The sequence below is a fragment of the Montipora capricornis genome, chromosome 2, assembly GCF_036669925.1.
Source record: "Montipora capricornis isolate CH-2021 chromosome 2, ASM3666992v2, whole genome shotgun sequence".
In the NCBI taxonomy this organism is placed as follows: Eukaryota; Metazoa; Cnidaria; class Anthozoa; order Scleractinia; family Acroporidae; genus Montipora; species Montipora capricornis.
Window position 1 is genome coordinate 55,285,722 of NC_090884.1, and position 13,940 is coordinate 55,299,661.

Below are 13,940 nucleotides of genomic sequence, written 5' to 3' on the forward strand. Positions count from 1 at the left end.
AGATGAGGGTAAATGTGGTTAACTTAGGGGAGATGAGGGTAAATGTGGTTAACTTAGGGTAGATGAGGGTAAATGTGTTTAACTTGGGGTAGATGTGGGCGAACGTGGTTATCTTAGGGTAGATGAGGGTAAACGTGCTTATCTTAGGGTAGATGAGGGTTAACGGGGTGTAATAAGGTTAACGTGGCAGAACGACATTAACTTAGGGCATATTAGGGTGAACGTTGTTAACTTAGGTTAACTTATTGTGGATTGTGGTAAACGTGGTTTAGTTAGGGTGGATGCGGGCTAACGTAGTCTAAAAGGACACTTGGTGTGGTATATATCGCGTTTAAAGTTGTAGCGTATGGGACGTCTTATGGGCCTAACATGAACGCCTTACCCGTATTGACAACGACAGCGGGTGCAAGTGCTCTTGTATATTAAAAGCGCAATTAGGCATGCATTTTTTCGAGACTCCCAATTATCCATAGCAATCAGTTAAAAACAATGTCGTATGAGTTGGCAAAGTCTGATGATGACAAGGCTGAGCTAATCTCCCTCGATGAGAAACGCAAATCAAGCAGAACTGCCAACGGTCTCGCACAGGTAAGTTGATAAAGTTAATATTTCGAGCTTAACAATTCCGTGTGCATTTTTTTATATGTTATCGTTCGTTTGGACAAATCATTTTTGCATACTGTGCGTCGTAGATTTCCAAGTTCCGGCTGTTTTCAATGTTTTTTTATTGTTGTTCAAGTCCTATAACACGCTTACAAGTTCATATATAGGGCTTGACACAGAAGCCTTAAAATTCGAAAAGCTTGTAATTTGGCCAATTTTGTTTGCATATTGTGTCTAATTTGTTCTGCGGGCTTACTGATTTATATTTTTGTCCATCGAAGCTTTTAGTACCTGTATCAGCGAGTTTTTCCCTTTCATAGTGTTGATAATCGTGTATCTGGTACTATCGATGCAGACATGAAATGAGATCTTACCACGACATGCACGGTTGTTATTGCTTTAGGCAGTGCCCTGTTTTGATGAACAGGTGCTTTGTCCACTGATAGAGTAAAAGTGTATTCTGAATCCTCAGGTTCATTGCAGATAACTGATGGTCTTTCTCTTGACAATTTAAGTGTTGTGTTTTATTAGAGTTGTGCTTTCAATATTTCATGATGAAATCGTTGATTGTTAATTGAATCTACAGTGTAAGTGAACAATGGCTCCCCATCCTCTTTCTCAGGTCTGGTTGTCCAGGTTGTGGCTTCCCCAGAAAAACAATGGTAGACTTTCAGCTGACACAAAGCAAATAGATGCTATCAGATTACCCATCTGAAGTTTCCAAATTCTATTCTGATATAATTATTTCCGTAACAAAAAAGGAAACTAAGAAATCTTACTTAAGCACTCATTTTGGCCAAAGAGTAATCGATGTGCATCCATACCATAAGTATGTTGTCATTACCACACCAAAGGATTTGAGGAAATAATCCTTGCAGCATGTCAAAGGCCATGTTTTTGTGTTGTTATGTCTTGGTATGTCAATTTACAAAGACTTTTATGAATGCATTTCAGATAACTAGGGCATAACTTATCTTGCATGGCTTGTGATGGTCCCTTTTTTACATTTCAGGCTGTATAGACTCTATTATAACTCGTTATGATTCTTTTCAGGATATATATTTGCAGAGAGCGGAGGAAAAGCAGTCACAATCAAAGCCAAGAGATAGTGACATCCCACCACTCACCATGAATGTAGAACTTAATTTCTTGTGGCTCATTTTAGTTGGTTTGTCATTTGGTACAAGAATGTGGAAGCTCACTACTCCAAAACATGTCATGTAAGCATTCACTTGCACCTCTTTCATCCAGAATAAGCATTTGAGACCCTAGGTGCTTCTTAATAATAATACTACAGACTCTTCTCAACGCTGTTAAATGGGACAACATTGTACTTCATTCAAATAGTGTGTACGTTTTAAAACATTATTTCAAACAAAGGCTTAAGCTTTCATCATTCTCCCAGAAGACCACAAACTCTGTCATTTTGCAGAGGTTAGGTATTTAACCAAGTTGACAAGACAGTAAAATCATCTGGTGTTGGACAGAGTAAAATCTGTTACTTAAGTCTCACTCCCAGGGGATAGGTCAATGGGTTAAACAGAAGTGGGTTTATCAAGTGAGTTAAAATTGAGCGCTGTAAAGGAATTTGAAACCTTGCGTTTCATTTAAGGGTGGTCAATATACCATATCAACTCAGTTGATAAACCAGCATTTATTATAATAAATTAAACAACAATGAAATACCAAGTGAGCTTTCGTGCAAAAACATGATATCTTCACGCCTGAACATGCATGTTATCTTCGCACGTGAAAAGATCACTGTTGCTATGGTTATGCTATAAAAATCGCGCCTTTCGATGCCTCTCGTGAATTGATTAGTATTTCATTGGTGTTTATATAATAAATAGAATATTACATGGCCACTTGGAGATATGAAATTTCTCTTCTCATATTGAAAAATATTTCATTTGTTTGCTGCGCTCACTCATGAAATATTTTTGAACACTTGAAGAGAAATTTCGTATCTCCGCATTGCCTGGGTAATATCCTCTGTTTATGTGTTTCACTTCCCTGCTGTCGCAGCATCACAATTTTTCTACAAACTAAACCCCTTTATCCATTTAGTTATTCTATTAAAGGTGCCTGGAGTTCACCCTTTCATTTTGGGGCAGAAGTAGCATCAGAATATTCCTCTAAGCAAGGTTAAGTTAGACAAAAACCTGTTGCCGTGGTATTAGTAACCCATTGACTCCTGAGAGTGACACTTACATGTACCCCGGTAATATATTTTATTCTGTCTAATGGCAGACAATTTTACTTTTTAGTGGAGGTGGGGGGGGGGGGGGGGAAGGGGTTGTGTCCTAGGGGGTTTGAGGCATGAATGGGTTAACCTGGTTGTGTTAGAGAATTTGTCCTAAGATTTTTGAAAGTGATATATACATCAAGGCTGTGCTCTGAGGAAAATTTCGGGGAGCCCTTTGGGCTCCCAAGCATTTCAGCTGGGGTGCCCAGCCCTCCAAGTTGGTCGCCCGACTTAATTAATTATTTAATTAATGTTAATAATTTATGTGAAAACTGCCGTAAAACAATTAAACCACCGCGGCCGAAAAGCTATCAATTCTTTTTTAGGAAGTCATCTTGATTTGGACGAAAATCATTGCTACAGGACAGAACTAAAGTTTTTTTTTCTTATATTATCAGTAAAATGTTTAGTGGAATGAGCTTTTTGTGGATTCGGTCGAAGCGCCAGTCACAGCGTTATTTGTTTAGGGCACGCAATGATTTGTCAGGAACCAAAGACAACGCGGGATTGCTCTGTTTCTAAAACAACAACAAATAACATGATATCTTTCCTTTTTTTTATTTCGTTATTTCATATACAGGGGAAAAACAACCATAACCTAAATGTATTTTAGCCAAGCAGGCGCAGCGGCAAAAAATCGTAAAAATATTAAATTTGCATAAACTGCGATTCGCGGGTTCATACAAAAGTAAATTACACCGCTTCGCCGGCCGCGCTTTACCACTGTCAGAGCAGAAGTAACAACTCTTTTAAAACTATAACCAAGAAATGCCAAACTCCACGTTCCAAATTTAATGCTATTTTTTTGAGAAAGAACAAGAGCCATAATGGCTCTTGGAAAGAATCGAAATTCGTACGGTTGCCGGCCGTCACGTGCAAAGTTACGGATTATGTTACATGTGAAACCTTGAACCGACTGTTTCGTACGAAGAAAAAACATTTTCTGAGAGGTTTCGTAAACTGTAACCACCAGCATAAAATTATATAAAAAACTTTTAGCCGCCTTATCTGCTAGAAATACAACAAGCCAGAGTGCCCGGCCGGGCGACCGGGTAATTTTTCTCATTCGCCCGAAACCAAATGTTAGTCGCCTCAGGCGACCGGGCGCCGTTAGAGCACAGCCTTGTACATGTACATGTAAATTTGGGAGTAAAGACCAGTAGTCAACTGTACTGCATGCTAGCTGTCACCAAGATACACTCAGACAGTGTGCCTTAGGTTTATTCTATTTACATGTTAGGACAAGCATAAATCTGTTTTTGAACTGGAGAAGCTCTTATTCTTCCTTTGCAGATTTGATGAAGTGCATTTTGGCCAGTTTACAAATTTCTTCATGAGGAATCAGTTCTTTTTTGACTTCCATCCACCATTAGGAAAACTTCTTTTTGCACTAACAGGTAGCAAAGAGCTAACAAAGAGATTCTTGTAGCTTGGAAATATCTAGAAATTAATGTTATGATTGATCTTTTGAAAAAAAAGTTAATATTATTATTGACCTATCTAAATAATTTATTTTTAACATTCTTGATTATTTAATGATGCTTACTTAGGTAAATAAATTTGTATTTCTCTTGTAATCACCCAATCTTTAAAAGGGGACATACCGGGTAGTTTGCATTTGGGTGGATGTAGGCCTGGGGTTGTTAACCCATTGACTCCTAAACTGCACTCCATTGACGAGTACCAGTAAAATCGTCTGGCATCAGACAGTAAAATCTATGAAGTCTCACTCCCAGGAGTCCATGGGTTAAAGGGGACGCAGTTTTTAGGTGGGTGTAAGGTAAAGTCTGCTACGAGCCTGGAAGGACCACCAGGCCGCCGCTTATCTCCGGTTTCTATAGCATGAAGCGACTAGGAGAATTTCTACTCCCCCCTGGATGGCATGCTAGTCCATCGCAGGGTTACTCCCAGCATTAAATTCACCGGTACCCATTTATTAACACCTGGGTGGAGAGAGGCACCATGAGAGTAAAGTGTCTTGCCCAAAAACACAACACAACTTCCCCGGCTGGGACCCGAACCCGGACCACTTGATCCGGAGTCGAGCACACTGACCATGAGGCCACCGCGCGGTGGATGTAGGGATTGTTAACCCATTGATTTCTAAGCCACCCCCTTTTGTCGAGTAAAGTCTCAACACTAGAAGTGAATGGGTTAATTAATGTTCATGTACCTCTTCATTGCACAGCTTTCTTTTAGTGCTTTAAAATATGGCAGAGAGAAAAGCTGTACACCAGTATGTTGTTGTTTCCATAGCTATTTATCTTGCCTATGGTAAACTGAAAGCAAAATTAGAAAGCCCTGTTGGCTGTCTAGGAACTTTATTGATTTATTAATAAGTTTTCCTTGTGGAAGTGATTATATTTATGAAATATATTGGTATTACCTTGTCATTATGTGTAATATTTTTGTGGAATGCTTCTTTTTGCAATTATATTGATTTGAGCCTTTTTTTCAGCGTATGTTTCCAAGTATGATGGTCAGTTTTCATTTGCTGATATTGGTCAAGGTATTTTAAAGCGTGTCTTGGTTTTCCCTTGGCGAAATTGAATTACATTATTAGGAAAGCACATACCAGATGGAATGACCGAATAACATTTCAGGATTGCAGTCGTGTTAGCATTAGTTTGCATGTTTTTTTAGGGGGGCCTCTGTTACGGAATTTTAATCATCTTATTCCATTATTGCTTTTTTTCTAAGTTTATCCCTAAATGATGACAGTCCTCTTTCCCTTTGTATCAGATCTTGGAGAATATGAGCAGCTTGTATGGAATTTACGGTTTGTCTCGGCATTTCTAGGCAGTCTTGTGGTGCCCATCGTATATCAGGTATTATTGTTGACTGTGAGCATGATCAACTTTATACCAGTAATTAGGATAGTATTCACACTCTTATTGGTCAATGTAGCTGTGTTTAGGTGAGAGTATGTAAATACTCCCCGAGTGTTTAGATGAGGCTATGTTCCTTCATTCACACGTTTTATAGCTACTTTTATAATACCTGGTAATAGTCAAGGCTTGAGCAAGAGTTTCAATGAAACTGTATTGATCAAGAACTGGAGATCATCATAGTTTAAAGCAGCGACTCCAGCAGTTGCAATGAAAGCTTGAAAAAAATCCAGGCACAACTGCTTAAGTTGATGCTTAATAAACTGTGATGATCTCCAACTCTTGTGTATTTCAAGTGCCACAGATCAAATGAACATTACATAAAATTTTATATTCTATATAGCATTCAGTTAAATAATTATTATTTATAATAACTGGATGCTATATAGGATATATGAATAATCCTTTATTTTATTTAGCACACTTTGTACAGTATCTGTGTTGTCAAGGCTTAACCCATTGAAACTTCAAACAGTCTAGGACACTCCCAGTTGACGAGTAAAGTCATTTCAAATTGGCACTAGACAGAGTGAAATCTTTGAAGTCTCACGCCCAGGGATCAATGGGTTAAGAACCAGTTTTGTTAAATAAAAGCAATGGTCCCATCTTTGACTGAAACAGCGTGATATCCTCACTATTTATCGATAGATTTACCATCATGTTTTTTTTTTTAATGGAAGATTAAAACTCATTTTGACAATGACAACTTTGAAAAATGGCATGCTCCCAGACAACCCCCCTTGTTGATACTGTCAGTTGCTCTTACTAGTTTAACAACTGTGTCGCTAAGTGCAGGTTGGGTGCCTGAGACATCCTGGAGCCTCCACTATTGGCAACTTGCTCCAAGATGGAGACTGCACCGATGGCTGGCAAAACCTGACAAACCAGCCGTGAGCCCCCACACCCCGGTGACAACAGACACTGATAAACAGTGGGAAGTAGGAGGAGGAAAGAGAGGGAAAAAACCGCTAAACACTCCACACAAAATGCCCCTTCTTCCTGCCACACTACAACCCAAAGCACGAGGAATCCAACTCATGTGCAAATGTAACAAAACCACTAACAACAGTTGACTGCAGTCACTCCTAGTCGTTATCTCAGTTAAATTACTTACCAGCCGCCAAGTTAATTTTTATTGAAACCACTGGCTTAATTAAGACTCCCGGCCCTTAACCATTGACTCCTGAGAGTCAGACTTAACAAATTCTACTCTGTCTAAAGCCCTGGCTACCTGTTCAAACATTGATGGGTCGCATGAATGTTTGATGACATTTGTTCCACGTTTTTTGTTGGAAGATTGTTTTGATTTCGATCAAACATTTTCTCCAAGATACAACAAATGTTGAAGCGTGTAGCCACCCTTTCAACAATATTGTATTGCAAAACCAATCAGAGTTAAGTGCCCAGTCTTCAATACATATGCCATCATTAGGTTGTGTGACTTAAGTGACATGTTTCCAACAATGTTATGTGAGTATCCAACATTGTTAGAAGCGTTCTTATAACAATTTTGGGAGGTGTACTTCTAACAATGTTACAATGTGTAGCCAGGGCTTAGCACGAAACGATTTTACTTGTCAACTGGGGGCATTCCTGGGGCACCTTACAAGTGATTGGGTAAAGGGGCACTGTCAAGGATGCACATTCACCAGGTCTTTTAATTAAAACTGGAAATTTGAGCCTAAACTTTTCAAGTTTGTAAGTTTGGTGAGGTGCAGACAATGTGGAAACCACTGTTGCATGCACAAATAGTGGTTCATTCTCCTCAAGAAAGCAAAGCAGTGCATTCAAAGTACCAATACAAAATCTACAATGAAGAGAAACTTTTTAAACCGTGAATTTATGAGAAATTTGACGTGTGGTGTAATTGAAGTGTAAGCTGTTTCACTGTTATAAACATGGATCAAAGTGCATCATCACGGCTCATTTCTAGCTACATTGTACTAGTGGCTTAAATGTCAGAGACCACCACATCATCGTTTCAGGATAAACATTTGCTATTCTCCATTCAAGATCATCGATAGTAGATAAATATATATTTTGTTGGTTTTCAAAAGCCGTATTAAGTCTATACTTAAACAGAAAAAGCAAATTTCTGTATGTGAGAAATACTGCGCATGTCATCGCATGACATTGCTCCTTTAAATTTTCCCTTATAGTGTATATTAAAAAAGTGAAGGCTTGACATAATTGGATATGCTTTCCTTTTGCAGATAATCCTTGAGCTGGGTTTTTCTCACTGGGCTGCTGCTTTAGGTGGCTTCTTAGCAACTTTTGGTAAGATATTTCCTTTGCGTAAATCTGTTATTATTAGTCTTTTCAAGCCCAAGTCTTTTCAAACCCTGCTTGGCAGAACTTTCCTTGATTTCCTCTTCAGTAATAGAAGGAAAGCATGCATATCCTCGTTGTCGTCCAGAACTTTGGACATCTAATTTAACTCTTAACCAGTTAAAAACCTGCTATAACCAGTTTGAATTTTAACACCTGCCCAATTGCGGAAGATGTGACACAGAACATAGGGGAGTTCCATACAGAAGTATCCCTTCCTTCTTGCAACGGACGGAAATCAAGGGAACCTCTGCTAAGCAGGGTATTTCAAGCACAAAATGTACGTTGTATTAAATTTAACAACTTAGGGAAGAAAGATCAAGAATTTGAAGAGCCTTTTCAGTTCAGATTTTGTTGGTAAGTGGAGAATCCAGGTTAGGGTTAGGGTTAAAGTTAGTTCCCATAGCACCCCCTTCCCCCCCCCCCCCCCTTCCTAAAATAGAACATTTAGAGCATTATTCCTCAGGTTTGTTGGTCATACAAACTAAAGAACTTTGATAACTTGTAAGAATGAATTTAATGAACGAAATGATATATGAAATGAATCATATATTGAACTGCAGATAGGAAATCAAGTGAAGCTATGATCCTTACAGTTATGAACGCAATTTTAACAATTTTCATAACTGCGAGGATCATAGCTTCACTTGAAGAATGATTTTCTAACAGTTGGGTCTCTGTTTCGCTCCTTTTTTATTATAGATAACATGTTTATAGTGCACGGTAGACTTATCATGTTGGATGGCCTTCTGCTGTTTTTTACGACAGCATCATTGCTCTGTTATCTTAAATTTCGTAAAGAATCCAAAAGGTATGTGACTGTACATTAGTTCTCAATCATTTGCTAATGATAAGTCCTAGGTTTTTTATCAATCAACAGTTTTGCAATTACAGTGTACCTGTCTTTCACAAGCAAGAACATAAGCTGTATTAAATTCTGTTTTATTCTCCTTAGACCATTTACCCAAAAATGGTGGATCTGGCTAGCATTAACTGGCATTGCTCTCTTGGGTGCTTACAGGTAAAATAATTAAATTCTCAAAGAATTGTATAAGCTATGTAATTGTGTACTTTAAAAGTGATTTTAAATACAGTATCTAGAGGCAAACCAAGTATTACTGCTGTAGAAAAACAAGAAATCAACAGAATGTAGTGAGATTTGCAAACTTGTTTACAACTAATGTGACATATTGAATTCAACTAAATAGGTGAATAAGAAATGCTAAATTCTTCATTTATGAAGAAAGTGAAGATTTTACATTATTTTGATTTGTATTGTTTAAACTAAGCTGGGGAACTGGAATTTCAAAAAATTGGTTAAATAAAATAATCAAGTGTGTTCTATTGACTCCCAAACTGCCCAAATTGATTTCCTATATTCCATGGTATGATTTCTACTTTTTGTAGCACCAAATACACTGGAATCTTTACATTCTTTACTATTGGATTTTTAACTGGCCGCGATCTGTGGAAACTCATTGGGGATCACTCACTTCCATCGGTATGTCCAGTAATTATGCAATAACCATTTATGTACAACTGTAACCTTTTGCTTGTCATTCCTTTAGCAGAAAGAATCAAAAGAAGACTAAGAGCCCATTTCTGAGTTGTTGTTTGCCTCTGTTTCAAAATGAATGTTAATTTTGTGCAAAACCATTATGAAAAATATCAAACTAATTTCCATTCATACATCATTTCTCATGATGACATCATACCATGAACTGTCTGTGCGATTGCTTTAAAATGCTTGTCCCACATGGAACATGGAACAAATTATTGGAGGGCTGAATGAACGTGGTCTGGAATGCAAGCCTCAGCTTTTACCGACTCCTAGCCTACCCACCCACCTTGAAATCTAGAAAGTTGAATTTTTGCTTTCTGTTTCCTTTGGTTGTTTTTCTTGATCACTTTGTTGTCTTTGTCTTTCTTGCAGTAATGCTTGAAAAAAAGTATGATTTCTAATGCACTGATTCAAATTTCATTATTGCAGAGAGAGCTAACCAAGCACGTTGTTGGCAGGGGGATCTGTCTTGTCATTTTTCCTGGCATACTGTATTTACTTCAGTTTTTTGTGATGTTGACAATTTTACACAAGAGTGGGCCTCATGATGACATGATGTCCAGTGCTTTCCAAGCAAGTCTTGAGGTATTATGCTACAGCATAACCAGTCAGCAACGAGCAGAAATAATATTGTTACGGGTCTCTTATTTCTTCTTTGTAATCCCAGTTGGGTTTAGTAGAGGCAGAGTCAGTAGAGGTGTCATGTCCACTTATTACAATGCAGAGAAACCTGTGAGATTTTAACTTCATTATTGTATAATTTACATGTAAATAACTAATTTGCTGTGTCAAGAAGATTTTGATAGATATAAATAAATTTGTATCACCTGTGTATCGAACAAGACACAGGTAAGCATCTGACTTCACTAATTTGATTATTTAAAGACTCAAATATTTCTTTGTTTCTCATTTAACAAATGGCACCGCCCAGAGGAAACAGAGTTTTTTGTATATGATAATTATCAAATATCAGCTGCAAAACAGCCAAAAAAAAAAAAAACAGCAGGACATTGTTTTTATTTTAATTTCCAAAACATCTGTGGGAATTTAAACAAAAATTCTAAAAATTCCAGAAGTAGTCATTTACTGTGTTTTTTCTTATTCTCTCTGTTTCTCTCAATTATATAAAATTTAATGTAGTTATGTAGAGGTTTGATTCGTCGAATAAAGGTCGTGGTCCCCTGTTAGTGGTGGTCTCTTTTTTTTGTGTGTCTGCTGGGCTGATGAGTGCGGGAAATGAGACCTCTGCCGATGACACTCTACAACAACAACTTTATTTAGCTAAATATAATTATATAGTTAGTGGATGGCTTACCCCGTAAATAGCTAGAAAAAGCTAATCAGGGCCGGGCAAGCCAAATACAAGAACACAGCTCAGGGCTGGAAATAATTTTTCTTTATTCACAGGACATATGTCCTTTCCTTTCTTCCTTTTGGTCGGACATTTGACAAATTGTACTGGACATAATTTATTGACCGTCAAAACCTTGAAGAAGATAACTGAAGATGTGCTGGTGAGATGTTCGGTCATCGTGTCTGATCATAATGTGAAATTGGCTGGATATTTTCAAAATTTGGTCGGACAATGTCCGATGACGGACTGTTATTTCCAGCACTGCACCCATTAAAAGACAGCGAGTTAACACAAGAACACTTAGTTTAACAAATTAACCATACAGATTACAAGAGGATTGATTATTGATGAATATCTATAAACTAATAATTAAAGGCCAGCAAGTTTTCTCGCACTCTTCAAACAACATGCCCCATGGTATGTTTGCGGACTGTGACTTGAGCCTGCCATGTCCCATGCATTCCAACATGAACATGCTCAACGCAGCGAGTTTCAACCCATGTCTGAGGTCTTTTTTCCTCAGTGCACTTGTCAGCCCAGAGAACACAAAAGAAGAGAGACCTCTGCTGGCAGGGAATGGTCATGGACACTGTATCTCTCTTTGGAAGCACCACCACTGCCATATATGTGATTACAGATTAATGACCTGTATGTTTAAAGTAATATCAGTTAAATACACATTTACAATGTAAGTGTAGTTTTTTTAATAATGTTAAGAAAGTGTGTAATCTAAACATGATTTACCTCGACTGTTACGTTTTCTAGGGAGGATTGGCTAAAATTACCCATGGACAAGCAGAGAGTAAGTTTTTATTTCAGCAGATCTGTTTGAAAATACTACACGACTGTACAGTATTTTAACAATATCTTCATGTCCCTTCAGTTTTTAATTGAGTATACTCACCTTGGTAGTGTCCCAGTAATTTCTCAGCCACAAGAATTTCAGCTGCCAAATTTGTCTCATTTTAGAGGTGGCCTATGGATCACAAGTCACACTAAGGAACACATTTGGGAAGCAGTGTTGGCTACATTCTCACGAACACACATATCCTGTCAAGTATCCTGATGGGCGTGGCAGCTCAGCACAGCAACAGGTCACATGTTATGGCTTTAAGGATGTTAATAACTGGTGGATCATCAAAGATCCAAACAGGTAATCCAGTGTTTCCACAAAGAGTGTTGGCCAGTTCACTCAGAAGAGCTGGCTGCATTTTTCCCTAAATCGAAAATAATTAAGACAGATTCTTTGAAACCTAAAACTAAAATTCATTTTGACAATGACAACATGAAGTCATCTAAATGCAATCATTAATTTTGCTTTTGAAATGAGGCATTTGGCATGCCCTCAGACACCCCATTTAATTAGGGGCATTACTAGACATACGTATCACTGGGGGAAGGCAGAATCTGGTTTTAAAGTACCCTAGGTGCCAGAGGAATTTTTTTTCCAGTATCCGAGACAATGATACGTGAAATGAAGGCAACGACCGAGGACTGAAAAAATACATCTGGGGCCACAAGCCAACAACATGTGAATTAATTGACTATAAATTAATTAATTAATTTAGTTATTCATTTATTTATATGGTAACGAACTTAAAAGACTGCAGCATTGAGTGTGTGATTGTTGGAATTTTAGCTTCTGCAAACTCCTTATTTTAAAGATTTGTTCTAAAGGCCCTGGAAGCTACTTAAAATTGGTGGAAAAGACTTTCACATCAAGCATTTGTTTTTTCCCCTTTGGTTCTGTATTGCTTGTGTTTTCTGAGAGAAAAAATACCATTTACTTTCAGAGAATCCCTTACAATTGATTATCCACCAAGACCTGTACACAATGGAGATATCATTCAGATTGTCCATGGGGTGACTGGTAGAGCCTTAAACAGGTAAGCGCTTCAGAAAAAAAAAGCTGCAACATATATGATTCACTGTTATTTGTGTGGTATTTTATTGTAAAACACTATTGCCACATTTAAGAACTGTGGGCGACTAGTTATCTCTTTTTTAAATCACGACGGCCCGGTAACTTACAATAGAGAACTTACGCAAGGACGACGACGATGATGGCTTCGAGAACGTTGTCTAAAAATATTATTTTTATAATTTCGCGAATAGGGACCTTAAGATCTACGACGGCGACTTCAAGGAAAATGTCACCTCAAAATATCACTTTGCTTTATCATAATTCTTTCCCGGTTATTTTATCACCTTCACTTCTTACAATTTGGGCCAAGTATCCTAAAAATAAATTGGTACGAGCAATTACAAAGTGAAAATAGAGAACAGAAAATTCTCTGGTGCATGCTCACGTTGTCATCAAAACCTCAAATTTGGTAATTTCACGTCGTCCTTATGCAGAGTACCGCAAGAATTCGTCCTAAAATCCGTGCTGCACGTGCAGCATGATAATTTATCAAGTGAAGCTGATTTCATATCCGTAGTTCATATATGATCCATTTCATATATCATTTCATCGACGATGATTCATGCTCTTGTAACCAACGATATCATTGTTTTGAGCCATTGCTGTTGCCGTCGCCGTCGTAAAATCTTAAGCTCCCTAATTTACGCAAAGTACTTCGGCATGGAAAGTGCGTATAACCATTTTCGATTAAGATGATTGCTATTGTGAATGGTGTGGATGTTTGGAGAGAAAAGTTGAAAATTCATCGTCATATGCTCGCGTCCTCCAAGTAACCTCAAATTTGGTCATTTGACGTCGGCCGTGTTTTCACGAGAGGTTTTTCAGGTCGCTTAGCGAGTGACAACCGAAACTTCCGTGAACGCAGTTCCTTTCCCAACTCGCTTAAAGTTAAGCAAGTCGGCAAATTTCAATAGAATTCTCATTAAATTTAAACCACCAAACCAGGTAGCTTAAGCGAGTTGGCCAATGACGAGTCGCTTCCAGTTATTCAAATCGGAAATACAACAGGCGTGCTCTTTTTTATTAGGGAGCTTACG

General features: G+C 38.0%; 1 protein-coding gene across 1 annotated transcript in view; it reads left to right on the top strand.

Annotated features, from left to right (window-relative positions):
• Positions 1-399: 399 nt before the first annotated feature.
• The window catches only part of LOC138027804 (protein O-mannosyl-transferase 1-like), a 26,988-nt gene continuing 13,447 nt past the window's right edge, over positions 400-13,940 (top strand). Inside the window, exons 1-13 of the mRNA XM_068875423.1 lie at positions 400-588; positions 1,657-1,823; positions 4,142-4,245; positions 5,307-5,357; positions 5,591-5,676; positions 7,950-8,013; positions 8,767-8,875; positions 9,020-9,085; positions 9,472-9,565; positions 10,055-10,210; positions 11,745-11,781; positions 11,949-12,132; positions 12,773-12,865. Coding sequence (XP_068731524.1) covers positions 490-588; positions 1,657-1,823; positions 4,142-4,245; positions 5,307-5,357; positions 5,591-5,676; positions 7,950-8,013; positions 8,767-8,875; positions 9,020-9,085; positions 9,472-9,565; positions 10,055-10,210; positions 11,745-11,781; positions 11,949-12,132; positions 12,773-12,865 — 1,310 coding nt within the window. The 5' untranslated portion in view covers positions 400-489. The remainder of the gene's footprint in view (positions 589-1,656; positions 1,824-4,141; positions 4,246-5,306; positions 5,358-5,590; positions 5,677-7,949; positions 8,014-8,766; positions 8,876-9,019; positions 9,086-9,471; positions 9,566-10,054; positions 10,211-11,744; positions 11,782-11,948; positions 12,133-12,772; positions 12,866-13,940) is intronic.